At 41.3% G+C, this 26,579-nt stretch overlaps 1 protein-coding gene across 2 annotated transcripts in view; it reads right to left on the minus strand.

The window, feature by feature from the left end:
- Positions 1–9,593: 9,593 nt before the first annotated feature.
- The window catches only part of PDE10A (phosphodiesterase 10A), a 490,921-nt gene continuing 473,935 nt past the window's right edge, over positions 9,594–26,579 (minus strand). For both annotated transcript variants that reach the window (XM_063917548.1, XM_063917547.1), the window contains exons 21-22: positions 24,912–25,000; positions 9,594–9,781 (exon numbers count right to left, since the gene is read on the minus strand). In XM_063917548.1, coding sequence (XP_063773618.1) covers positions 9,664–9,781; positions 24,912–25,000 — 207 coding nt within the window. In that variant the 3' untranslated portion in view covers positions 9,594–9,663. The remainder of the gene's footprint in view (positions 9,782–24,911; positions 25,001–26,579) is intronic.

The raw sequence follows: 26,579 nt of genomic DNA on the forward strand, positions 1-26,579 counted from the left end.
TCAAATGTTAATCCATTCTTTATTTTAACTGAGGAGTCCAGAATGATCTTTGTACTACTACAGTACCTAATAAATAAAACACAAAGTGCTGAAAACCACAAACAGGGTGAGCTGAACTGACAGAGGTGGCTGGTGATGAAACCGGAAGCGAAAGTAACACGCACGAGGGGTGCATGCGTTTGCATGAGGGAGCGCGTACCGGAGCAAGCCAGGCACCAGTGTGCCGGAGAAGGTAGAGAGGGGGTGCGTGGGGAGATCCATGTTCAGCAGAGGGGTGCTGCAGGATCAAGGAGCAAGTCTGACTGAGGCTGGAGCCGGGAGCAGGGCACTGTGAACAGGGTGCCAAACAGGGCTCTGGGAACAGCTGGAAGGAGCCAACACAGGTATCCATGAGTAGCTGCTGCTGAAGGAGGTTCTAACACCCCCGGACATGCACGTATAATTTTTATCACTATTGATTGTTTTGCATTGATACGTTATTATACATTGTATTACCAAGTTCTATTCTGTTGAATATTGTTTTTTGTTTTCTTCACAGCTAGGCCATAGTACAGTATCATATTGCATAAATTGTACCGTTGTATTTTTTTTTCTGTACTGTTGTATTTTATCTGTACTGTTTGTATTCTTTTTCCAAAAGAAATAGGGAGTTAGTCATTCAAATGGGTGGGGCCGTGATTGGGAATCTCACTCAGTGCATGTCGTGCAAGATGTATGCGCACCTGGAGCAACCGTCCCAGTGTGAGTACATCTGCGCAAGGTGTGTGCAAACAGTTGCCCTGGAAGCCCAAGTAACTGATCTAGAGCAAACCGTTACGCGACTAAGGGATACTCACAATCTTGAGCAAAGCTTAGATAGAATGGTGGAGGAGTTGGACACACACACACACACACACACACACACACACACTGGTAGCGGAGGACGAGGACAATCAGGTAGCTAGCTGGGTCATGGTTAGAAGGAACAAGAAGAGGGGGAGACAGGACATCTCCGATCTGCCAGACCCCAATAAATTAGCGCGATTGGACGAAGATTCTGGGGATGGCAGTGAGGAAATTACGGAGCTGGAGGATACCGTTCCTTCTAGCAACCGGAGGAGTGGTCCCCCTGGCACAAAGGGTATAAGAGAAAGCAAGCTACCTAGTCAGATTGTGGTGGTAGGGGATTCTATCATCAGGAATACAGACAGGGCAATCTGCTACCGGGACCGTGATTGCCGTACGTCTGTTGTCTCCCAGGTGCTCGGGTATATCACACTGTGGACCGGGTAGAAGGATTTTTGGGAGGGGCCGGGAAAGACCCATCAATCTTGGTGCATGTTGGCACCAACAACAAATTTAATGGTAGGTGGGTTGTCCTTAAGAAATATTATAGGGACCTAGGCCAGAAACTAAAGGCAAGGACATCTAGGGTAATATTCTCTGAAATATTACCCATGCCACGTGCTAGTCCAGGAAGGCAGAGGGAGATTAGGGAGGTTAATGTGTGGCTTAGAGACTGGTGTAGGAAAGAGGGGTTAGTGTTCTTTGAACACTGAGCGGACTTCAGTCAGGTGTGATCTTTTTTGTTGCAACGAATTGTACTTGAATGAGGAGGGGGCAGCATTGCTGGGGGGGATGGTTAGAAGGTTGGAGGAGATTTTAAACTAGGTGCCTGGGGGAAGGGACAAGAAAGAATTAGTAGGACAACTAGAGAGTAGAAAAGAAGGCTGTATAAAGTATAATGGGGGGTGGAGGAGAAAAATAGTCAGCGATGGTAAATTAAGGAAAACGCAACTTCCTAAGGAAACGTCTAGAACCAAACTTCAGTTCAGGGAAGTACTAAACTTAAGTGTATGCTTGCAAATGCAAGAAGCCTAACAAGTAAAGTGGGGGAATTAGAAACAATTGCGCGTAATCACCAATATGATATCATAGGCATTACAGAGACATGGTGGGACGATTCTCACGACTGGGCAGCAAGCGAGGAGGGTGGACACTCTCTTCCCGAGAGCTAGGACTAATAAAAAAGGAGGGGGTGTTTGTCTTTATGTTAAGACATTCTTAAAACCTTATGTAAAGGAGGTAATTTACGAGGGGACTGGAGATAACGTGGAGTCATTATGGGTTGAGATTTCGAGTGGGGGTAATGATACAAAAAAGATTTTAATAGGTACACACTACAAAGCGACAGATATTAGTGTGTCTGACGAATTACAACTCTTGCGGCAAATCAAAAAAGCTGCAGAAATGGGGGAGGTCATTATCATAGGGTACTTTACCCGGACATAAACTGGAACACCAAAATAGTAAATACAGCTAGGGAAAACAGGTTCTTAAACATGCTAAAAGATCATAACTTGTCCCAGGTAATCGAGGAGCCAACTAGATATAGGACTATACTGGACCTAGTACTAACTAATAATACAGAGATAATATCAAATGCTAAAGTAGGAGAGACCTTGGGAAATGGCGATCATAATATGATCACATTTGATATCAGCTTCCAAAAACAACACTATAAGGGTCTAACTAAGACTTAACTGTAGAAAAGCCAATTTCAACTTGCTGAAACAATCAATGAAGGACATCATTTGGAAAATTGTTTTTCATGGTAAGAATTCGGCTGAAATGTGGGATGTTTTTACAACTGAGCTCAAAAAGTACACTCATTTGTTCATTCCCAAGGTTAACAAAAACAGGAGCAGTAAATTCAAACCGATGTGGCTTTATAAGAAGGTCAAGGAACAAATGGATAAAAAGAGGCAAGCTTTCAAAGCATTTAAGTCTGACGGGAAGGCGGAATCATTCCAGTTCTACAGGGACTGTAACAAAAAATGCAAAAAAGAAATCAGAGCAGCCAAAATAGAAAACGAAACACAAATTGCAAAGGAGAGTAAAACCAACCCCAAAAAGTTCTTTAAATATATAAATGGTAAAATGTTAAAAAAAAAGAATAATGTTGGACCACTAAAGGGTGAGTTGGATGTCCTGATTAATGATAGGGAAAAAGCAGGTTTATTGAATAAATTCTTTTCATCTGTATTCATGAGAGAGGACCGGTTGACGGGAAAAGTGCACAACAAAAGCGATAAAATGACCCGTTGCTAAGTACTTGGTTAAACGAGGAAGTAGTCTGGGAGAGACTAAGTTAAATTAAGATAAATAAATCTCCTGGGCCTGATGGTCAAACTTAACTCAGAGCTATCAAGGCCCCAATATTTGATTTTCAGTGAGTCAATCACATCAGGAATGATACCAAAGGACTGGCGTATAGCAGAGGTAGTCCCAATATTTAAAAAGGTAATTAAAACTCATCCCAGCAATTATAGACCAGTAAGTTTGACATCTCTAGTGGGGAAAATGCTGGAAGGTATATTAAGGGATAGTATACTAGAGTACTTAGATACCTCCAAGGTTATTAATGGGCACCAACATGGTTTTGTGAAAGACAGGTCATGTCAAACTAACTTAATAAGCTTCTACTAGAAAGTGAGCAATAATATTGATCAGGGTAAAGCAGTGGATGCGGTCTTTCTGGACTTTGCGAAAGCCTTTGCTAAGTTCCACATAAGAGACTAATTTTAAAATTAAGAGAGCTTGGGGTGGGAAACACTATTTGTACTTGGGTAAGTAATTTGCTGTACAACAGAAAACAGTGAGTGGTGATTAATGGGATGTTTTCTAAATGGGCCTCAGTGCTTAGTGGAATACCACAGGGTTCAGTACTCGGGCCATTGCTATTTAACATATTCATTAATGACGTAGGAGTGGGCCTAGAAAGCACAGTGTCAATTTTTGCAGATGATACTAAACTGTGTCGAGTAATTAATTCAGACAAGGATGTTGAGTCCCTACGGAATGATTTATCCAGACTGTAGGTCTGGGCAGACAAATGGGGAATGAGGTTCAATATAGAAAAATTTTAAGTTATGCACTTTGGGACTAAGAACAATTGGACAGCCTATAAATTAAATGGTGAAAATTTGGGGTTAACGGTAGTTGAAAAGGATTTGGGTGTGCTCATCGACAATAGACTTAGTAGCAGTGCGCAATGTCAAAATGCAGCAAAAAAAAAAAGCAAATAAGGTGTTGGCATCCATAAAATGGGGAATGGAGACAAGGGATGAGAGTTTAATCCTGCCACTGTATAAATCATTGGTACGGCCACACCTAGAATATTGTGTACAGTTCTGGGCACCGCACTATAAAAAAGATATCTTGGAAATCAAAAGGGTTCAGAGGCGAGCCACCAAATTATGAGGAAAGACTTACAAGGTTAGATACGAGGTGGAAATGAGATGGCTGAGAGGGGACATTATTAATATTTCTGAATACATTAAGGGACAATACAAGGACTTATCAGACGATCTGGTTACTAAAAAAATGCTACACAGGACACGAGGACACCCCCTGAGGTTGGAAGAAAAAAAAAATGTATACACAATGGAGGAAAGGGTTCTTCACAGTAAGAGCAGTAAGGATTTGGAATTCTCTACCAGAGGGGGTAGTAATGGTGGACTCCCTAAATAAGTAAAAATATGGATTAGATAAATTCCTAACTGATAGAAATATATAATATAATCTTATAATACAGGTTGAACTCGATGGACATTTTGTCTTTTTTCAACCTCACCAACTATGTAACTATGTAAAAGTTGGGACTGTTCCTGGAACTGATTAACTCCATTGGTCTCATGGCCAAATCATGAAAAATACATATGCTTAAACAATAGTATTTTTTAAAGTGGGACAGAGACATCCCTGACCTTAAAATTATTTATTTTCACAAGATTTGTGCAAAAAGTATCAAATTCAAATCACACTTTTGACTCACAAAACTAAACCTGTACAGACACAAGAACAAAACGTGTTCACTCTGCACAGGAATACCTTACTCATTGCAGCATTAAAGTGGCTAAGTTTTACTACAGTATAAGCAGCTTAGGTTACACTCTTTTTATCTATGCTCTCTCAAATACAGTAGGAGGTCATACTCCCATTTCTGCACTAAGCATAATAAAAGCTGTATTTTTTTCGTATTTAAGGAGGGGTGTTTGCTTGACAGAAGAATGCATCCAGTATTTACAGTCAATTTTCTAAAATATGATTCAAAATACATTCGTCAAATAAGAAAACTTTATATAGTATAGAAAAATATGCAAAAACACTGCAGACTTAAATAATTAGATAAACTCTAATATATATTTTTTTATACTTATTTCTTGCCCATGCTAATTTTAGGTCAACTGAAAAGGTAGCGTTACAAAAGTATGCTATAAGAAGTGCTCAAAAAGTCATGTATATGAACTTCCTGGAAGCCCAATGGAAACTATGGCTGGTGTACAGTGTCTTAAAACACAATATAAAGTACATAGGAAATTAATAAGAATGTACATTGGTAAAGGCTCAGTAATTAATCAGTGTGCTATAACTGTAGGCATACACTAACAATTTCACAGGCTTGTTCCTAATCCACTGCACTGATCTGTAGTCATAGCTGAATAATAGTTAAAAAAGGCTCCAACTAGGATAGGGACAGTAGCACAAACTTCTAGTTATTCAGATGTTTGCGTTCACCTTCTAATCTGTAAATTGTTGGTTAATAATCTAATTGGGGAGTGTGGTACAAATATCGACATTCAGAATGTGGATATTGGGGGTCATTCCGAGTTGTTGACTCGCTAGCAGTTTTTAGCAGCTGTGCAAACGCTATGCCGCCTCCCACTGTGAGTGTATTTTAGCTTAGCAGAAGTGCGAACGAAAGGAAAAAAAAATGTGCAGTTTCAGAGTAGCTCCAGACCTACTCCTAGCTTGCGATCACTTCAGACTGTTCAGTTCCGGATATGACGTCACAAACACGCCCTGCGTTCGGCCAGCCACACCTGCATTTTTCCTGGCACACCTGCGTTTTTTCGATCACTCCCTGAAAACGGTCAGTTGACACCCAGAAACGCCCACTTCATGTCAATCACTCTGCGGCTGCCATTGCGACTGAAAAGCTTTGCTAGACATTGTGTAAAAATACTTCGCCCATTGTGATTATCGCTGCGCAGCGAACATTTTTAACTAGCGATCAACTCGGAATGACCCCCATTGATAGGAAGTCCACATCAAATGCGGACATAGCTAGGCATGTCAACATTGTGAATATCAACAGATAGAATGTTGACATTAGGACCATGCTGACACTTAGAACAATGTGAGTTTTAGTACTTATTCAAAGTGTGACAGCTAAGATGCAGACAGTACAATCTCTTCCCACATGCACATCACGAAGACTGATATGTTGTTTGTAAAACTACTTCTCCTGTGTACTAGTGCATTCTACTTTTTCATTTATTAGTATACCTCATAATAAAAGGGAGTAACATAATCTAACATAATATATTAACTTAACTAATACAAACATAAATCGTTAACAAATACTTCTATAGTAATCAACAACCAATCTATATAATAATCAACTAAGGTCTAACCTCCCCCCTCAATGGAACAGACCACTGCGCTGAGAGGAAGACCGCTGACTGCACTGGGAATAGTGTAATGTGGCGAGAGGGGGCGGACAGAGCTGACCTGGCATATATCTTTAAGTCAAGCACTGTAACAAGTTTTAGTTAGGCCAGAATTTACATCATTAAGACACTAAACCTATTCTGATACCCATTTTTCCCAAAATCCAGATCTCAGTGCACCCATACAATGCATGTTTTCCAGGTCTGTTTACAAGGAGATACGGAAAACATGCATTGTTAGGATGGGTACACACTGGCTGATATATCGGATGTACTACTGAATGCCCGATATATTGCTGGTCCGTCGGCCACTGTGTACTAACGATATGTTTGTGAACGCAGATGTTAACAGACATATCGTATCAGCCCTGCAGCACACACAATGACCAATATATCTGCAGATATATGGTTACATTGATCTGTGTGTACTGCCCGTACACTTCCTGTGCAAGCCGGCTATGATCAACAGTGCAACTGGGCATGCGCATGCAACTGCCCGCCCAGTTCATGACATCAGTCAAGATGGATCGGACAGTGTGTATGCACAACACACTGCCAGATCCGTCTGTAGATATATCTGCAGATCAATTGATCTGCAGATATATCTGCCAGTGTGCACCCAGATATAGGATGTTCACTGAACCAGAATTGTATAGAATAGTATTATACTATTTTAATTTAGAAGCCTGCAATTTAATCTACACTGCTACATTACAATTAAAATTCCCCAAGCAAAAATTATTGCAAAATGGGGACCAATCATTAGTGAAGCCTGTATTATACATTACAAGTTGCATGTTCAATAATGCAAAACCGAAAATACTAAGCACTTATTTAATGTAGGTATATTTACCCTTTGGGGGATAATTATTTCTCTTAATATCCAGATAAACAAATAGGAAAGTTGACAGTTAAATATAAAATATTTTTATGTAATAGGAATTCAGAAAAGTTCAGAAAATTCCTGTAATGATATAGATTTGGTGTACATTAGCACTTTTCACTTTGCGTGACACAAAGTATAAAAAGGTTGCCTAGTAAGGTTAACCGCCTTATACCATTACAGCACAGGTTCTCAAACTCTGTCCTCAGAACCCCAGTGTTCATATTTTCCAGGTCTCCTCACAGAATCACATTTGAAATAATGAGCTCCACCTGTGGATGTTTTAAAATGTGACAGTGAGTAATGAATACACCTGAGCACCTGCTAGGTGACCTACACAATGTGAACTGTGTGGGGTCCTGAGGACAGAGTTTGAGAACCACTGCATTACAGTAATACGTTTCTCATAGTTTCATTTGGTACATTAAAGTAGTTCACATCTTGTTCAGGATAGATGTGTTTCTTCAACATAAGGGACAAAAAAAAAATACAAACTAATGTATATCTTCAATTTTTAAACCCTGTAATATACTGATAGTATGCATTTCTGCATTCATGGTTCTTTAATTGGTACCCAGAGGGATTATATATTTTAAAGACCTAAATTCAAATTTTAAAACCAACCCATCATTGTGATACCGGAAGGCAGGTGTAAGGGATAAGTATTTGCATACTTCTAGCCTCACCCCTTGTTGCACAAGGCAATGCCAATATGCAGCAGGCATAGGGCCAGCAATTTGCATCAAAGAAGTAAAGCAGGGTCTAGGAAGGTGACCTATACTGCCGGGAATAAAGGATGACTCCTTGACATCTGTGAGGTACAGTAAGTAGGAGTCAAATCATATACTCTGCACTTATTTTTTGACTGGTTACTAGGGGTTATACTGTAGCAAATTTGATCACATTACTTAATTCTCAGATAAACCCTAAGGGACTTTAATACCAACAGTAAAGAAAAACAAATTTAATTAGCCATAAATTGTTGTTCTAAACTACTGTACAACCAAAACGTTGCATACTACGGAACCTCCGATTGATAGTATTAACAAGTGCATAGAACAGGATAGACCGGTACAGTAGCTCAAAATAATCTAGTTGCAATTTAACTATGGAATGAGTTAAAGAGATAACATAAATTGACAAGCAGAAATAGCCAGTTCGCAGTACAAACAAATAATGCGACCCTGCTACTGTAAGTCCTAATTTTTCTCTACTAGAACATTCATCATATTAATTGAACACTCTTAAATTATAATGTTACTTTAACTAAAAAAAGTAACAAAGCTAAATAGAACTCTTCTTCAGCTCTACTGTATGGTTCTACTGTATATAGACTTATGCACTGGCTGCCTCAAAGTTCAGCGAGCTGGTTCAGCAGAGCATAGAAGTTGATCACAGAAAACAACTTCTCAAGTTAAGTCACAGTTCTGAGAATGTGTAAGAACACTGACGCTAGACATCAAGAACTCTAGTCTTAGTCCCCATAGCTGAAAAAGCGTATTGTGCCTTCCTGCATGAGCTGAACCCATGAAGGTTTTTTCTGAAGGACAAAATATGAAACACTATGATAACACCACCTTTCTATTACAAACATCTTTGGGAGTCTTTGCATACATTCAATGGACAAGATTGTTAATTACACAACATTAGAATTCTGTTATCTGCAATATGCAAATACAAACATTCTAAACAAATTAACCTTTTAGAGCTTTTCATTTTTGTTTTTTTTCTAAGTGCTACCAATTCTTAGAAGACCTCACAAATTAATGTTCCCAAATTGACTTCTTTTTCTGAAAAGGGAAACCCCTGCCAATATAGAAGCCATGGTATCAAACCTACTTAATAAATTAACATATTTTTATGGTGCAATTTTAGCAGTCACACATAGGAGATATATATATATATATGAGAGAGAGAGAGAGAGTTACAGCTCAGACCATGCTGAAGTAATCAAATAGTAGTGCTATACTGTACTGTAGTGTGTAAATGTGTATCTAGACCACAATAATCATATTTTAGCTGCAGCATTTTAGTACCAGATGGGTCTTAAAAGAACACAGTGAACATATACAGGTCTGAACAAACTAGTTTGCTGAGCACTGCAATTTTACTAAAAGATATAGGTCTATGAAAAAATATTGTTATATTTGTGTCCGACTTTCCAGAACACTCCCTTTATCCCTGATACGTTGGCATTGTTGTTCTTCCATTCTGTGAAGACTTTGTTACCACAAGCCTTTCTTGTCACTTTTTTTTTTTTATTTAGATAAATACGGACACTGCAAATCAGTCATCAATCTTAACAGGAAGAGAATCTGATGAATCTGTTGCATTTGACTGGGTGGGAATCCAAACGGTGGTGTCTTCTCCCCTGGAGACTTTCTCCCACTGATGTAGATTATCCCTTGACACAGGAAAAAAAAAAAAATAAGTTTCACACCAGAGAATTGGGAAAAGATGGTCAGGGCATGCAAATGTTACATTTTAATTATCAGTTGAGATTCTATAAATGAAGCTTGGCCAAATCAATCTAGAAAGAGTAGACTATAGGGCCCCATACATTACAACGATTTTGCACAATTTCATTTGATTTCGACCTTTCGGGCAAATATATCTTATGAAAATTGTCAAATTGTATGTGTTTTACATTCAAACCGATCCGATGTGTGGCCCCGTGAACATCGAATCTGAGCCTCTAGATCGTTGGTGCTGCACTAATGATATATCGGAATTGGATGGAAAAAGTGTGTTTTTTGTGCATGTGATATATCGCATGCGATGTATCACAGGGAAGTTTGACTGGCATTCTCAGGACACTCCCAGCCCCCCTAGCCCTCTAATTTAGCCCATCAGATATATCTTATAGTACAATTGTATGCCATACGATATATCTCATGCGATTTATAGCGGCTTCATCAATCGCATGTGATAGATCTAATTTAAAAGTACCAAATCGTATGGAATCACTCCTGGGAAGGTCCCGAGAGAGTTCAAGGGAAATTGCATCAGACTTCAGCCTCAGACATATCGTTGTAGTGTATGGGGCCCTTATCACTATTTGCAAACAATCTACCTACTCACGTTAGGAGCTCTACTCAATGAAGGGCAGATACATGGCTTCACTGGCACGAGAGAATGATGCTGGCAGAATCTGTGAGTTAAGCACTACGGAATATGTGTGCGCTATATAAATAACTAGTAATACATAAATAAGAAGGGATCATCATAGTGGTGACTACAGTACTTAGGTGGCAATTCAGACCTGATCGGTAGGCTGTGTTGTACAGCGGCGATAAGGTCTAAACTGCGCATGCGTATGCACCGCAATGCTCAGTTTTTTGTTTCTCCATTGTAATATACCACAAATGAGAGAAGTGTAGGTTGAACACTGGTCCAATGATAGCTCTGGGCCTCATCCTGCATGACAAAGGAGTAGTTCTCAGCACATTCTAAATCTTTTAGGTTTAACTTAAAAAATGGTTCATGAATGAACTTTGTTGTTTTGCCCAAAAGTCATTGTGAATCAGCACAAAAAGTTTGTCACTAAATAAATTGATGAACTTAGATGGTGATTTCTGTATCATTTCTAAAGTGCACCTGTAAACAGTAATTCATTGGTGGAACATTTTTATGCTTCCTCAAGTTAGGTTTCGATTTCTGCAGTTCCAGGACATGATGTACAGTACCCTATGTGGCAGTTGATTGATGCTGGGTTGCAAATCACCTTTGCAAGACAGTTTTTGCATCTTTCCAGTTAAGTTTGCATGCCTGCGCAGAAGTGGGAGCAGGTGCAGTCTGTGGAGTCTGGTTCTCAAAAACATACATTCCTCTAATGAAGTGAACTGAAACAAATACTGTTTTTCTCAGATGTGTAATGCTTTAATAAATACAATTTTTACGAATCACTCAAAAATGAAAACATTTATAGCAAGTAATCCCATCATAGTCCCAAGATACAACTTTGGGGATTTATTAACATCAGTGTGAATAATTTTTTTGGGGAAAAAATTCAAAATTTTTAAAATGTTTACATTTAATTAAAAAATACTGCGATGCAATATATCATATGGAAGCCCATAAAAAGAGGTTTAAAATGAGACCTTGCTTAACTCTCTTGCTCAATTAGGTGAGCTGCAAATGCATTGTAAAAAAAAAAGGTTAATAGCAATTTTTCATTAAAAAAAATAGATGTGATGTGGAATGACCCATTAGCTAAGCAAATAGAGAAAGTTATTCATTTTAGAGGCACGCTTGTAAATTCATATAAATAGATTATTAGTTTAAAACACATGCTTTATTTTACCAATTAAAATATAAGGGTGTACAGTCCTTTAAATTGTTGAACAGACCCTGAAAACACACATTCATCTTCTAGATGAGTGAACTGTCTCAACAATAAACAAATCGAGTGACAAAACAAGTGTCACCTCTACCATTCAGGTGTAGTGGATGATTCATTATCCAGTGCTGAGAATATTTCTCTTACATACAGTATGAGTTAAATACAATTACAACGCCCAGAGACAGGTGTGTGATATTAATGTGTTTGAGACCTTATATTAGTACACAATTGTCAGTACAGGGTAACTCACAATAGTTCTAAAATAGTCCTCAAATATAAAGCAAAAAGCGGTAAGAAGCACTCATATCAGCACAAAAACCAACGTGGGTGCATAAATTCACCTTGATTATACATAATTAATAACTAGTGTTCAGGCAGATATTGCTACTTATGTGCATGACCTTCCTAAGTGATCAGCACTCACAATTTCAACAGTTGTCCTCTTGTGAAATACAATCAGATGATATATACGGACGCAAAAATTAGCTGTTGGTACCCAGGATACATCAGTAACAGGCATCAATACGGGATTTAGTGATGTGATCAGCGGTCTCACAATACCGACGCCGGGATCCTGCCCCCTCACAATCCCAACAGTCAGCATGCCGACTAACAGGGACTATTCCCATTCGTGGGTGTACATGACACCCATAGAGTGGGAATAAAACCTATGGCAAGTTTGTTGCACTGCTCCCCCCCCCCTCCCACCCCCCCCACTGGGCATCTAAAAGCCGGGATCCTGCCATCTGTATTGTGACTGGCGGTCACGCGAACCCAACCCATCAATACACATGCAGAACTGTAATTCACCAGCAAGTTAATCTCGACATATTGTTTGTATATGTACATACACAGTTAAATCAGCATGTGTATTGTGGACAAATGTGTAAATGAGAGATAGTTCCAACATTAAGACGCCTTTGTCTCCTCTGCTGTCTGACATCATTCTATGATATATAAAAGAGAGAATGATCTTGAATGCGCTTAATCGTGAATTGCAGCCTATGAGAAACCAATGGTACTTCACAAATTGACCATAACAATATATCACCTCCAAAAATGATTCTCACAATGGCGCATATCACTTTATACAAAAAATATAAGAGTTCTTACTCCAATTAATTTGAGAGATAAGTGACTCCAAGTTCTTTTATCATGAAGTAGAGATGTTCTCAAACATATATCATGAAGATTTCCATATGAGACTTCCACCAGGTTTCCCAATCTGTCATTTTTCAAACTCAGCCTGATAAAAGAACTTGGAGTCACTTATCTCTCAAATTAACTGGAGTAAGAACTCTTATATTTTTTGTATAAAGTGATATGCGCCATTGTGAGAATCATTTTTGGAGGTGGTCATTCTATGATAGGATGGCAGATGAGAGTGAGAGACTAATAGCAGTGTTGGTAGAAAAACAGATCAGGTGGGGGTCTCAGCTCTCGTGCTGGGAGTTTGGTTGCCCTTGGTACATATGCTCTACAAGAAGGAAACCTACACTGAAGTGGAAGATACCTGGTATGAGCACTATATTTAAAGGTTGTCTCCTGCTGCTGATATGCACGGTGTTCCTCTGGTTGGGAACCCTGGTCTGAACAGAATGATCTACAGATATAATCTATAGAAATTGTATATACACAATCAACCATTTCTTATCAATGTCTATGAGAACATGAGCTACCTGCTCTTTTGAAATCACTTCTTGACAAGGACTTCCTGGTTTGTGAATTAGATCAAGTTGTTTTAGTATGTAAAGGGAACTTTATTGGTGAGGTAAAATCCTTGAAAAAAAATACCACATTTGGTATTGGACGCCAGCTGTGTACTAAAGATTATTACCACCAGCTAAGACTAATATAGTACAATATATTCCACTCAGGCGCCCTCCAGGTTTAACACGTCACATAAAACATTCGGTATTTTCATACTCTTGTTGTATTTCTCAACCTGCAAGAATGTGTGATTGTGTTTCCCTTACGAGTGAAACCACCAATAATCACACATATAAATTAAAGAGAAGAAAAAGCAATATAGTGTAGAGATCCTTTTGAATGGTGACAGATTTTTCATTAAACTCATCACACTCACAAGGTCCCAGATGGTTTCAAGCAAATCACAGTTTCTTTGGCATCAGTATTCCTTAATAGACATCAGAGCAAACAGGTGGACTAGATTCAACCTGTAGATGGTGTGTCTAGATCTGCCTGTGTGTGAATTCCTCTGTGAACTTGGTTTAGGACCACACACCAGGAAGCAGAGCACTATGGAGACTCACTCTGAGGTTAATACACAGAATACTGAGAGGGCTGTGTAAAGACTAGATGAATAAACTTCACTGACAAACTGAACAATGAGCCAGGAGAGAACAGCTGCTGATCACTAAATACTACATAAACTCTAACAGAGGAATTCACACACAGGCGTGTGTGTGGGGGGGATCACAGAGTCAGAGTATAATATATAATTTATATGACAATTAGTTGTGCACTGTCACAGGACTGCCATCATAAGCGTAATTAAAATGCCAATGTATATAGGTACTTTCATTTTAAAATGTCTTAGCCGATTAACTGTGTTAACAGTACAGCCTGCATTTTCCCACATGGGCCTTGCCAAAGACAAATGGTGTCAGGATATTTACAATTTCATTTGGTCACTGCAATGCTTTCTGCATTATATGGCTGTCTCTGCATCTGCCCGTCACCCTCTGCCTCTCCCCATTACCTTTTTCTCATCACTTTCTGCTAGTAGCTCCATCTGTGTAGCTTACGAGCAGTGCTGCGGACATTAGATACTAATGAGTTTAAAGGGGGCACAGATTATTACTATTTGATTAATGGGGCACAGATTAATATTGGACACTGGGATGTAGCCTGTGTTGTTTGGTAGTCACTACTTGCAAGTTCTGACACTGATTTCGGGACCCTACAAAATGCTGCTATGGTGCCTAGAAAGTGCTAGCTACATCCCTGTATGTCATCCCACACACTGCACTGCCAGTTAGGACTGGCCCCATTGCTGTTTAAAACAGCAGCACTGACTGATGGTTTTGGTCATATAGGCAACCAGTGTTGCACCCGACCTCTGCTCCTTCCTCTACAACTCTAGTTTCCTCTTCCTAGTCAGTGGTAGATCCCCCCACCTCTTTACTTTGGGACAATTTTTTTTTTTTAACAAACTGCTAGCAGATGCTTACTCCATGTGTGCGCTGTGGATCAGCATAGTGCTCTATTCTCCTCTCCCATTGTGTGGCTTCTACATCTTCCCCTAATAACAGGCAGCATGTTAGACATGCAGTGTGCTGCATTGTCATAACTTTTGGTGGCCACGGCTCATGATAGCTGTGAGCCCTGTAGGACTGCATGTACTGTAACTGATGTGACAGTGCCTGGCCTGTAAGGAGGCTCCAAGCATGTGAGGCCGCAGACACAGTTTCCAGCTTGGCAACAGGCATCCTCACCTGTGGGTCTCCATACAATAAACAGATCTAGGTCCATTGATGAAGCAATGCTCCTTGAAATCAATATCCAGGAGATGGACAGGATGGGAATCTGCAACACTGGGGTGTCAACTACAGTATATGTGCCTGTCCAGCAGTAGAGGTACTAAAAGTCCCAGGACACTTTATCAGCTGAATGTACAGTATGTGCTAGGACTTGTAGTGTTACTACAGCTTGAGAGCTCCTGACATGTCCAGAGTTGGTGAAAATAAGCTGTCTGTGTGGTATGGCGGTCACATATATACTCTCTGTGAGATACACTCAGGGCCTTAACTAGAGGTGTGTAAGCAGTGCTGCCAATAGAAGCCCTGTGGGCGACAGCACTTCAATGTGGCTTGCAGTATAGCCACTAGAACTACTGTAGAGCTACCTAGTGTGCCCAAAGGATGTTCCGGGCAGGCACTCTGCAGCCTGTGGAGAGGGCCAGACCCTCCTTAGGATGCTCCAAACAAGCTCTACATACCAAAAGTGTGGTGTTATGATGTCATAGGTTTAGGGGGCATGACCGGCACAGGACTCACTGCCGCCCTGTTACAGGACTGGATATGCTGGACACTTTCTGTGCAAAATGATGCTCACTGGGTTGCTGTTTGTGCAGTATGGTGGTAACTGGGATGCTAAATTTGCTGTACTGCCGTCACTGAGATAATGTTTGTATTTTATGGTGGTCACTTTGTGTGCTGTATAGCACGTGAATATCAATAAGGCATATGGGTTGATTATGTAAGGGGCCCAGCAGTGCCTTTGTCTTTTAATCAATTTTTTATTTATCTATTTTGCTGCAATATTTGGTTAGTGAAGATCTCGTATCTAAAGAAGGTAGCATTAGTGACAGGTGTCTAAGCATATGTACCCACAGCAGAGCAAGGCTGGTGTTGTCTGTCTAGAGCTCCTAGAAGCCTTGCACCCCCCTAATATTCTATTTAAGCCAATTATAAAATAAGTATGAATTTTTCTTTTAGGCTAATATGTTGTTCCCAGGTTTCCTAACTGCTATGGTTTATGGACTACAGTATTCCGCAATGGTCTCAAGTCAGCAATAGGGGGCAGCTCAAGGTTAAAAGCAGCTGTATAAGGAAGACGTTAAGTCTGGGAGACGGTATGCAAAGCAGACCTGGAAGAAACTAGATTTTTTAACTATTTAAATAACTCATCCCTAATAATATACAAACCATTTCTTCATTTCCATTTCCAGGGAGACAATGTAATGCAGACCGTAATAATCATTTTGCTCAGTATTAACTACTGAAAGAGAGGGGAAGGGGTCACAGTTAAGTTACAAGGATATTCACAAAAATTAAACAAGTACATTTACAGAGAAGGTCCTAACAGAATTCTCAAAGCTGAAAGTGGACAAATCTATGGGGCCAGATGGGATACATCCAAGGATACTAAAAGAACTTAAAGAGGTGCTGGTAGCACCATTGACAGACTTATTCAACCAGTCATTAGCTACAGTAGTAATTCCAGAGGACTAGAAAAGAGTGAATGTAGTCCCACTGCACAAAAGTGGAAGCAAGGAAGAGGCAAACAACTGCAGACCAGTGAGTACAAAATTGATGGAAACACTCTAAAAAGAAAGAATTGTAGATTATCAAATCTAGCAATTTACAGGTTCCCAAACAGCATGGATTCACTGGAGGGAGATCATGTCAAACAAATCTTACTGACTTTTTTGACTGTGTGACTAAAGTGATGGATAAAGGTGGAGCCGTGAATATAGCTTATCTAGACTTTAGTAGGCTTTTGACACTGTTCCACATTGCTAAATAAACTTGAAAGCTTTGGATTGGATACTAGGATTATTGAATGGATAAGATCTTAATTGCATGATAGAAAACAGAGAGTTGTGGTAAATGGAGTGCATTCACAGGAGGGAAATGTTACCAGTGGAGAACCCCAGGGATCTGTACTTGGACCAGTGCTTTTTAATATCTTTATTGGTGACATTGCAAATGGCATTAAAGGGAAAGTATGCCTTTTGCAGATGACACAAAGGTATGCAATAGGGTAGACCAGTGTTTCTCAAACTTGGTCCTCAGGACCCCACACAGTTCATGTTTTGCAGGTAACCCAGCAAGTGCACAGGTGTATTAATTACTCACTGACACATTTTAAAAGGTCCACAGGTGATGCTAATTATTTCACTTGCGATTCTGTGAGGAGACCTGCAAAACATGCACCGTGTGGGGTCCTGAGGACCGAGTTTGAGAACCTGTGGGGTAGACACACCAGGTGGGGTAAACCAAATGATTGAGGATCTAGGTAGACTAGAGGAATGGTCAAGAGTGTGGCAATTACAGTTTAATGCCAAAAAATATAAAATCATGCACTTGGGTCTCAAAAATCTAAAGACTAAATATAGTATTAATGGCACTATGCTGGAAACTACTGAGGAGGAAAGGGATCTAGGCTTCACTATTTCAGGTGACTTAAAGGCAGGTAAGCAATGTAACAAAGCAATGAAGAAGGCTAGTCAGATGCTTGGCTGCATTGGGAGGAGGAATCAGTAGCAGAAAGAAATAATAATGCCACTGTATAGGTCATTGGTACGGCCTCCTCTAGAATACTGTGTTCAATTCTGGAGGCATATCTATAAAAGGATATTAATACATTAGAGACTTTACAAAGAAGGGCAACTAAAATGGTGCATGGCCTACATCCAGTGGTGCAAGTGTGTGGGTACGGGTGGGTACGGCGTACCCGTAAGAATTTAGCCGTGGGTACGCCGTACCCACACCGATGGGCCGCCGCCGCTCCTCTTCCCTCCCTCCCTCTGCTGCTCCCCGCCGTACCGCCGCTATGAGGGAAGGAGAGCGCAGCCTGCACCCTCTCCTTCCCCTCAGTCTCCGGCGGCTGTCTCAGTTTAATTCAGCGCCGATCCGTGAGCCAATCAGAGCTCGCGGGTGCGAGCTCTGATTGGCTCACGGATCGGCGCTGAATTAAACTGAGACAGCCGCCGGAGACTGAGGGGAAGGAGAGGGTGCAGGCTGCGCTCTCCTTCCCTCACACAGACAGGACGGCGACGGCAGCGGTGAGCAGGGGAGGGGGGGACATGTATACCTGGCACTGGGGGGGCATGTTATACCTGGCACTGGGGGCATATATGGCACTGGGGGGGGGCATGTTATACCTGGCACTGGGGGATATCTGGCACTGGGGGCATATCTGGCACTGGGGGGGGGCATGTTATACCTGGCACTGGGGGATATCTGGCACTGGGGGGGCATGTATACCTGGCACTGGGAGCATATCTGGCACTTGGGGGGCATGTATACCTGGCACTGGGAGCATATCTGGCACTTGGGGGGCATGTATACCTGGCACTGGGAGCATATCTGGCACTGGGGGATATCTGGCACTGGGGGATATCTGGCACTGGGGGGGCATGTATACCTGGCACTGGGGATATCTGGCACTGGGGGGGGGGCATGTTATACCTGGCACTGGGGGATATCTGGCACTGGGGATATCTGGCACTGGGGGGGCATGTATACCTGGCACTGGGAGCATATCTGGCACTTGGGGGCATGTATACCTGGCACTGGGAGCATATCTGGCACTGGGGGACTTGTGTACCTGGCACTGGGGGATATCTGGCACTGGGGGGCATGTATACCTGGCACTGGGAGCATATCTGGCACTGGGGGGGACTTGTGTACCTGGCACTGGGGGATATCTGGCACTGGGGGCATATCTGGCACTGGAAGGACATGTGTATCTGGCACTGGGGGCATATCTGGCACTGGGGGGCATATCTGACACTGGGGGGACATGTGTATCTGGCACTGTGGCCATATCTGGCACTGCGGAGACATGTGTATATGGCACTGGGGCATATCTGACACTGAGGGCATATCTGGCAATGGGGGCATACTTGTGTATCTGGCACTGGGGGCATTTCTGTATCTGGCACTGGGGGGCAATGTATATTTGACACAGTGGGGGGCATTTGTGTATCTGTCACTGAGGCAATGTATATCTGGCACTCTGGGGGCATTTGTGTATCTGGCACTGTGAGGCAATTGTGTATCTGGCACTGTGAGGCAATGTGTATCTGGCACTGTGAGGCAATGTGTATCTGGCACTGTGAGGCAATGTGTATCTGGCACTGTGAGGCAATGTGTATCTGGCACTGTGAGGCAATGTGTATCTGGCACTGTGAGGCAATGTGTATCTGGCACTGTGAGGCAATGTGTATCTGGCACTGTGAGGCAATGTGTATCTGGCACTGTGAGGCAATGTGTATCTGGCACTGTGAGGCAATGTGTATCTGGCACTGAGGCAATGTGTATCTGGCACTCTGGGGACATTTGTGTATCTGGCACTCTGGGGACATTTGTGTATCTGGCACTCTGGGGACATTTGTGTATCTGGCACTCTGGGGACATTTGTGTATCTGGCACTCTGGGGACATTTGTGTATCTGGCACTCTGGGGACATTTGTGTATCTGGCACTCTGGGGACATTTGTGTATCTGGCACTCTGGGGACATTTGTGTATCTGGCACAGTGAGGCAATGTGTATCTGGCACCGTGGGGCAATGTATTTCTGGCACTGTGGGGCAATGTGTATCTGGCACTATTGGGGTCATACGTGTATCTGCCCCTCCCCCATATGTATATCACGCCCCCATTTTCATTGGCCACGCCCCATGTGGCATTTGACCACACCCATTTTTTTGAACACGCGCCTTCGGCGCGCGCACACAGTACCCGTAGGACATTTTTTCTACTTGCACCACTGCCTACATCACAAAACATACCCAGAAAGACTAAGAAATCTCAATATGTATAGTTTGGAGCAGAGAAGGGAAAGGGGGGACATGATAATCATAAAACCTTTGATATATTTAAAAGTTCTAACAAAGTCCAGGAGGAGAACTTTCTCCAAATGAAGAGATGCAATAGGACACGAGAACATCCACAGAGATTGGAGGTGGTGGTGGTGGTAGTGGGGGGGTTCAGGGAAAATTTGAGGAAAAATTACTTCACAGAAAGGGTAGTGGACAAGTGGAATAGCCTCCCATCAGTGGTGGCAGAGGCTAAGACAGTCAAGTAATTTAAGCATGCATGGGATAGACATAAGGATATCCTTACAAAGAAATGAGGATAAAGTAAGGTTGAGATAAAATATATGGTAAAAAAAAAGGGGCAGACTAGATGGGCCAAGTGGTTCTTATCTACCAACAAATTCTATGTTTCTATACCGATCATTTACCTTACATCAGAACATTTTACACAAACCTTTAAGTTCAATTACAGTATGTGCACTATAGATTTCTTTGACATTTCATAGCATTGTTGCAGGACACCATATCCATTACAAAGTGAGGAGTCTGGAAATCAGTGAGAGCCTCAGAGCACACTGCTCCTTCAGACTGGTTTATCTCCATATAAACTGTGCCAGGTATGTCCTACTGGGAGGAGGTCCTAAGGGAGACCCAGGACACACATTAGACATTTTTCTTCCTTTAGTTTACTTAAGAGTCAGTGGTTGGGAAGAAAAGCCTAAGCTAGTAGTTCCCACTTGCAGGAGTGCCACGGGTTGGTTAGCCAGGACCAAATCAAATTATGTATGGTCCATGTGATGTGCTAAACTGGAGCTGGTTGATGCCAATCATAAAATGTGTGGACAAACAGAAACGCAACCTTGTCCACCATCCCAAAAATAAACCTAAGGATGACATGTAAGCACACTTTACTAAATTGAATTGTTTTTGATGATTTCTCATTAACCAAATTTCGGCCTAGGGGTGTCGTGAAAAAAATGCAGATACTCTTGTGTGCTGTAATTCAAAAATGTTTGGGAACTTCTGTCTTAAGCCATTCGTATGTGTGCTGTTGTATTCATCAGCAAGTAGTTAATCCGACACTTTAGTACTGATTTAGCCATAGTCTGCATTATTTTTCATTGTAGGAAAGCAAAATGAAAATGTATAAATCATTAAAATAGAATCAGGGTCAATTTAAGGAAAAAAAAATACTCAACTTTTGCTTCCAGATACAGTATTTATTTAGTATTAGTAAACAATAAAGGTCTTATCTAATTAAGTTTTAATAGTTCATTTTGTATATGTTAGCTTTCTTGGTACAGTTGAACCTACAAGTTCATACATACAAGTGGTTTAATGTCAGCAATTCTTCTGTCACTCTAACCCTTGCTGTACAGGGATGAAGATGTCTGTAATTTTGGACAGGTTATCAGATCAGTCTCCATGCACAGTGATGATGTTCAGAGTAGGGTGACCAATCCCGGGCCATTTTCTTCAATCCCGGGTATCAGCATTGAAAAATGGTCAATCCCAGGATTCCTGGGATACCCGTGATTGGTTTGTTTCCAGTGTGTGTGTTCCCCCATGACCAGCCCCTATAATTTATCACCATGGTACCTGGAGGGCGGGTGGCTAACTTTATCCAATTCAAGGTCCATGCGGCGGGCGCCTGGCTGCGCAGCGTGACCTCTAACTTCACGTCACGCTACGCAGGGGAAGCCGGGCAGCATCTGAACTTCCTGAGGACGCTGCCTGGCATTAAAAAAACAAAGGACCGCCTGATCCCAAAAATCATAGGATTGGAGCTTTCAATCCCAGGATTGAATCCTGGACAATTTTTGGCATAAATCCTAGGATCCCAGCAGTTCCTGATCCCGGGGCGGCAACCCTAGTTCAGGATCGGATTGGGGGGGTGAAAGGGGGTATGTCACATCGGGCCTCACAACCATTGATTATAACTGCAGTGCATTGCAAAGCAGGACTGGACTGCAAGGTTTCGAGTTGTAGAGAGAGGATGGGAGTAGCTAACTACAAACAGTGTACCCTGTAAGGTGAGAGGGGCGTACTATATTGTCTGTCTATATGTGTGCGACTGTGTGTTTGTGTGTGTGTGTGTATATATATATATGAGTGAGTGATTGTATGTATGTATGTATGCGTCTGTGACTGTATTTATGTATGTGTTTGAACATGTACTGTATGTATATATGTGTATTTGTGTGTGTCTGTGCATGTAATGGTATGTATGTGTGTGACTGTATACATACATAAGCTCCCAACTGTCCCGCTTTGGGTGGGACTGTCTCGCTGTCCCACCCAGAAGCCGCAGTGTCCCAGGATGGGTGGGGGACTGTTTGGGCTCATCACACAACACTGTTCGCATAGCATTGGGTAAAGAGATGCCATGCACATGCGCACGGCCTCTAACTAATGTGGGGCAGCCCAGCAACTCCAGGAGTGCTGGGCACACCCCCAGAGACACGAAACAAGGGATGCCATGAGGCATGCCCCCATACCCGGGAGGCCAGACCCCTTTTCAGGAGCGTGCAGTGTATCCCTTTCCACTGCCCAATGCTAGTAAGTATGCTGTATATACCGTGTGTGACTGTATACTCTGTGTCCCAAATGATCCTATTTAGGGGCCCCAGTCTTAAGTGCCCTAGGCCCCCCAAAATCTTCATCCAGCTCTTGTGGTATTAATCCACAGATCATTTTGGAGCAAACGGACGCCGGTATGCATAATCCTGCTCTTCGTATGACTTCTTAATCTCTTCTTCGTATGATTTAAATGGTTCTAAATAATAGGCACATTGGTTACTAACCAATAACTGTTATCCAGGTTTCCTGTGAGCAATTTTAACTATATGTTACAAATATTTATCGCAAACATGTCACCTTTACACATCTGAACATTAAACAGGTATATGAGCAGTCGGAACATAACGAAACATATATATATTTACTGTGTATTGCAACAATATATAGTTCTGGCTCTAATCACCTTTTATGTGTTTGTATATTCTGGTGAGGTATAAACAGTTAATAAAAGTAGCACAACTCCTGTGACATCATCAAACTGCACTGGTTGCAATTACAAGTGTGCAATCACAGGAACATTTGCCCAAACTAAAGAGTGAGTATGTGGCAATATTTTAAGCAAATTGAGTTTTGAATAAGCCCGTTCTGCAGAAATACAAATTCCGATTGCAATCATTTGTTTCACAATTTTACACGGTATTTGCAAATTCACACCTCATTGGATTTATATTGTAGTCTATGAATAGAGCTGGCTAAAAGTCAATTCAATCAGTCTGGTATGGTTGAAGTAAGACTGGGAATACGTAAACCCAATTCCACTTGAAAAATGTGAAAGATTTGGCATCCAAATGTGGAACGCAACAGATAACGGCTTTTAAATTGTCACTTATCTAGTCTAGTTAATCTGAATAATAGCTAAAGCTGGGCACACACTAGATGATATTGTGAACAGTTTGATGATATATTGTGCGGCCATTAACCATATCGTGCAGTGTGTACGGGCCGCACAATATATATCCTTCTGTCGCATCTGCCGTCAGCTGGGTACACAGGTCGTCTAATGTGTACCCAGCTTAAGAGATATATGACACAAAGAGAAGAGCGCTATTTTACAGTATTTCTGGCAATAATAGAATGCTGGTTAATATCTAAGCTTTGCAACTTCTTGTCCTCTGGGGCTGCAATATTAATAATAAACTTTGAGACTAGGTGTTACAGATAACTCTTTTCAAGAATGTTTGCTGATTTCTGCTTCCAGATTGCTGGAGCTTTCTGCCTATCTGGCCTGTTACCTTGCCTCAGCATTCTGCATGTAAACGCTCAGCTCCCCTTCTCTGAATAAAAGCATTTAGATTGTGTTCTGTTTGACTCATGCCCAAGTGAGAGCAGACACACTGTGTAATGTACTTACAGTATGCTGATCACACTGTAGCTGCATCTATGACAATAAGCTGATCACTGCAGTAGGGGAATTGTGTAAATAGACGCCTCCTACATGCTTCTGTGATCCGCTGCTGTATATAAAGATGCAGCATCCAATCATTTGCATGAACACTGGTCTCTGGAGTAACTCAGGTTACTCAGGATGACCAGGGAATTCACCCAGCAGATGCCAGGAAATCTGTGTCAGAAGATGCAGACCCAGGCCCCAACACACCTACAAAAATCCCCCGTTTTGTAAAGTGCTCAGCATTGCTGCCCCCACGCTGCCTCCAAATGACCGCAGCATGATTGACAAGGGGTACTGCAACCACTGTTGGATCTACTGATCTACACATACAGTCTGGTTTTGCGTACATCTTATTTGCTCCTGGCTGCAAATATTCACACCCATGGTCACACAACGCAATGTCAATGGGCCGCTGGTGCAAATATACATATGTATGCACATTGCAAAAAACTAGTTGCACCTGTGACTATTCGCTGCCACAGTGAACGTGGCTATATCTGTACATCTCTGAATCTGTCCCACAGTTGCCAAGCAGATTTTTAACAGCGATTTTATGCTGTAGCTATATTACAGTGGGGCAGATGTATTAAGCTTGGAGAAGGGATAAAGCAGTGATAATGCACCAGCCAGTCAGCTCCTAACTGTCAATTTACATATTGGAGCTGATTGGCTGGTGCATTATCACCTTGCACTTATCACTGCTTTATTACTTCTCCAGGCTTAATACATCTCCCCCAATATGGCAAGAGTAAACAAGCCGTAAATTATTATTTCATTACTTTATTTTATTATTTATGGTTTCATAATTTCTTGTTCAAAATAACACCGTATTTGCCCAGGTACTTATTAAGCGGTAGTGATGGGCAGCATAAACAATGTTATGTACAAAATCACAATATCGACATGGGCATATATAAACCTATATTTGTTACCTGCACGCACTAAGGAGTGGTCGTGTAGAAGAAAAGATTTGTGATAATGTTGTGTAGCAAGGGATAGCTACTGCATTGTAGAATCCAATCTATACAAAAGAAAAGAACAGTTCAGTACAGAAGCAGTGGCCATATAATAATTACACTTACTGAAAGTTTATAAAACAAAATCACAAAAACCATTGAGGACTACTGTGTTGGTCTCACAGCCACATTATCTACTCTGCTGGTGGTTTTGGTTAAATACCTTAAAATATTTAAGTATTTTTTAATATTATACATTAATCAGTCATCCTATATAATAAAAGACTAGCGCTTTTCCTCACCTCTATGGGGGGAAATTAAGGGTTTTGTGTGCCAGTGGCCACTAGATGGTGCCCGACGGAGCAATTCAAGTGTTGACATTACTGTTATGTTGTTCCATCATTTTGACTGGCTGGTAACTAGATATTAATATTACGTAACTTATTAATATTAAGTAATTTAAAAAAAACATGCATGCACTGTACTAAACATTTAAAAGAATTGTGGCACTAAGATTTTTGTTTTCTTCTATGTACAGAGTCTCTAAGTTACTAAAGTAAGGAAAAGTTAGACACTGCACTAAATATACATGAACACATTCCTGTAAACAGCTCTAGTGACTTTGAAAAAGTTTTCACAGTGAGAGCATTATGGGCAGATTCAATTAGCTGCATAGTTATTCAATTATTATGCAAATTCCCTGCACACCTAATGCATATTAACCCATAGATTCTAAGTACCCAGGATCTATAAGCCACTTCATGAAGTAAGCCCCAGAGGGGCTTTTTCCATGTAGGTTCTGATTCTTCAAGGAAAAATTCTCATTAAGTGCACCCTCTAAGGCTTAACACTAGGGGATGGGACACAATTGAATTACTCAGGACAGAGATTTAGCCAGGGGTTAAACCACTAGCTAATCGAATCTGCCCATGTGTGATGCTGGAGTTGAGCTAGATAGATACACACTATACAATTATCTGTCCAATCTGGCTGGTTGGAATGAAAACCCGGTAATGTATGGAAGCAAATGACAATTGACCATTTGCTCCCAAACACTGAAAAATGGATAAAACCAGTCGTTCAGACAAATTGATAAAATCCGTTTAATGTAACCAATTGATCTGAGCGACCATGTTTGTTCATTTTCCAGTGTTTGGGAGCAAATGATCTATTATCATTTACTCACACATATTACCAGATTTTCATTCCAACCAGCCAGATTATTGTATAGAGTGTACCTAGCTAACTGTAGTATGGAGTGAAGTAACTAATTAGTGTAGCACAGCTTTAACATCTAGCAATTTGTGTCCTTTAATTATCCAATTAAAAAGAAACAAATACCAGTTGTACTAGGTTACAACTGGCTGGGAAACGTTACTTCTGTATTTACAAGCAGGGGTGCATGTGGAAGTTGGTGGGTCCCATAGCAACATTTTTAAGGGTACCCTAATGCTTTTAGAGAGATACCTCTGTCTTTGCAGATGTTGTTCATTTCATGCCAATAGTGGTACTCTACTGTAATTCATTTTATAACCCCTAGGTAGTGCACCCAGTTGACATTATGATACACTGTAGTGCCCCCAAATTACATGCCACACTGTATTTCCCCAAGTTGACATTATGACACACTGCAGTGCCCCTAAA

Source organism: Pseudophryne corroboree, chromosome 4 (genome assembly GCF_028390025.1).
Source record: "Pseudophryne corroboree isolate aPseCor3 chromosome 4, aPseCor3.hap2, whole genome shotgun sequence".
NCBI classification, from domain to species: Eukaryota; Metazoa; Chordata; class Amphibia; order Anura; family Myobatrachidae; genus Pseudophryne; species Pseudophryne corroboree.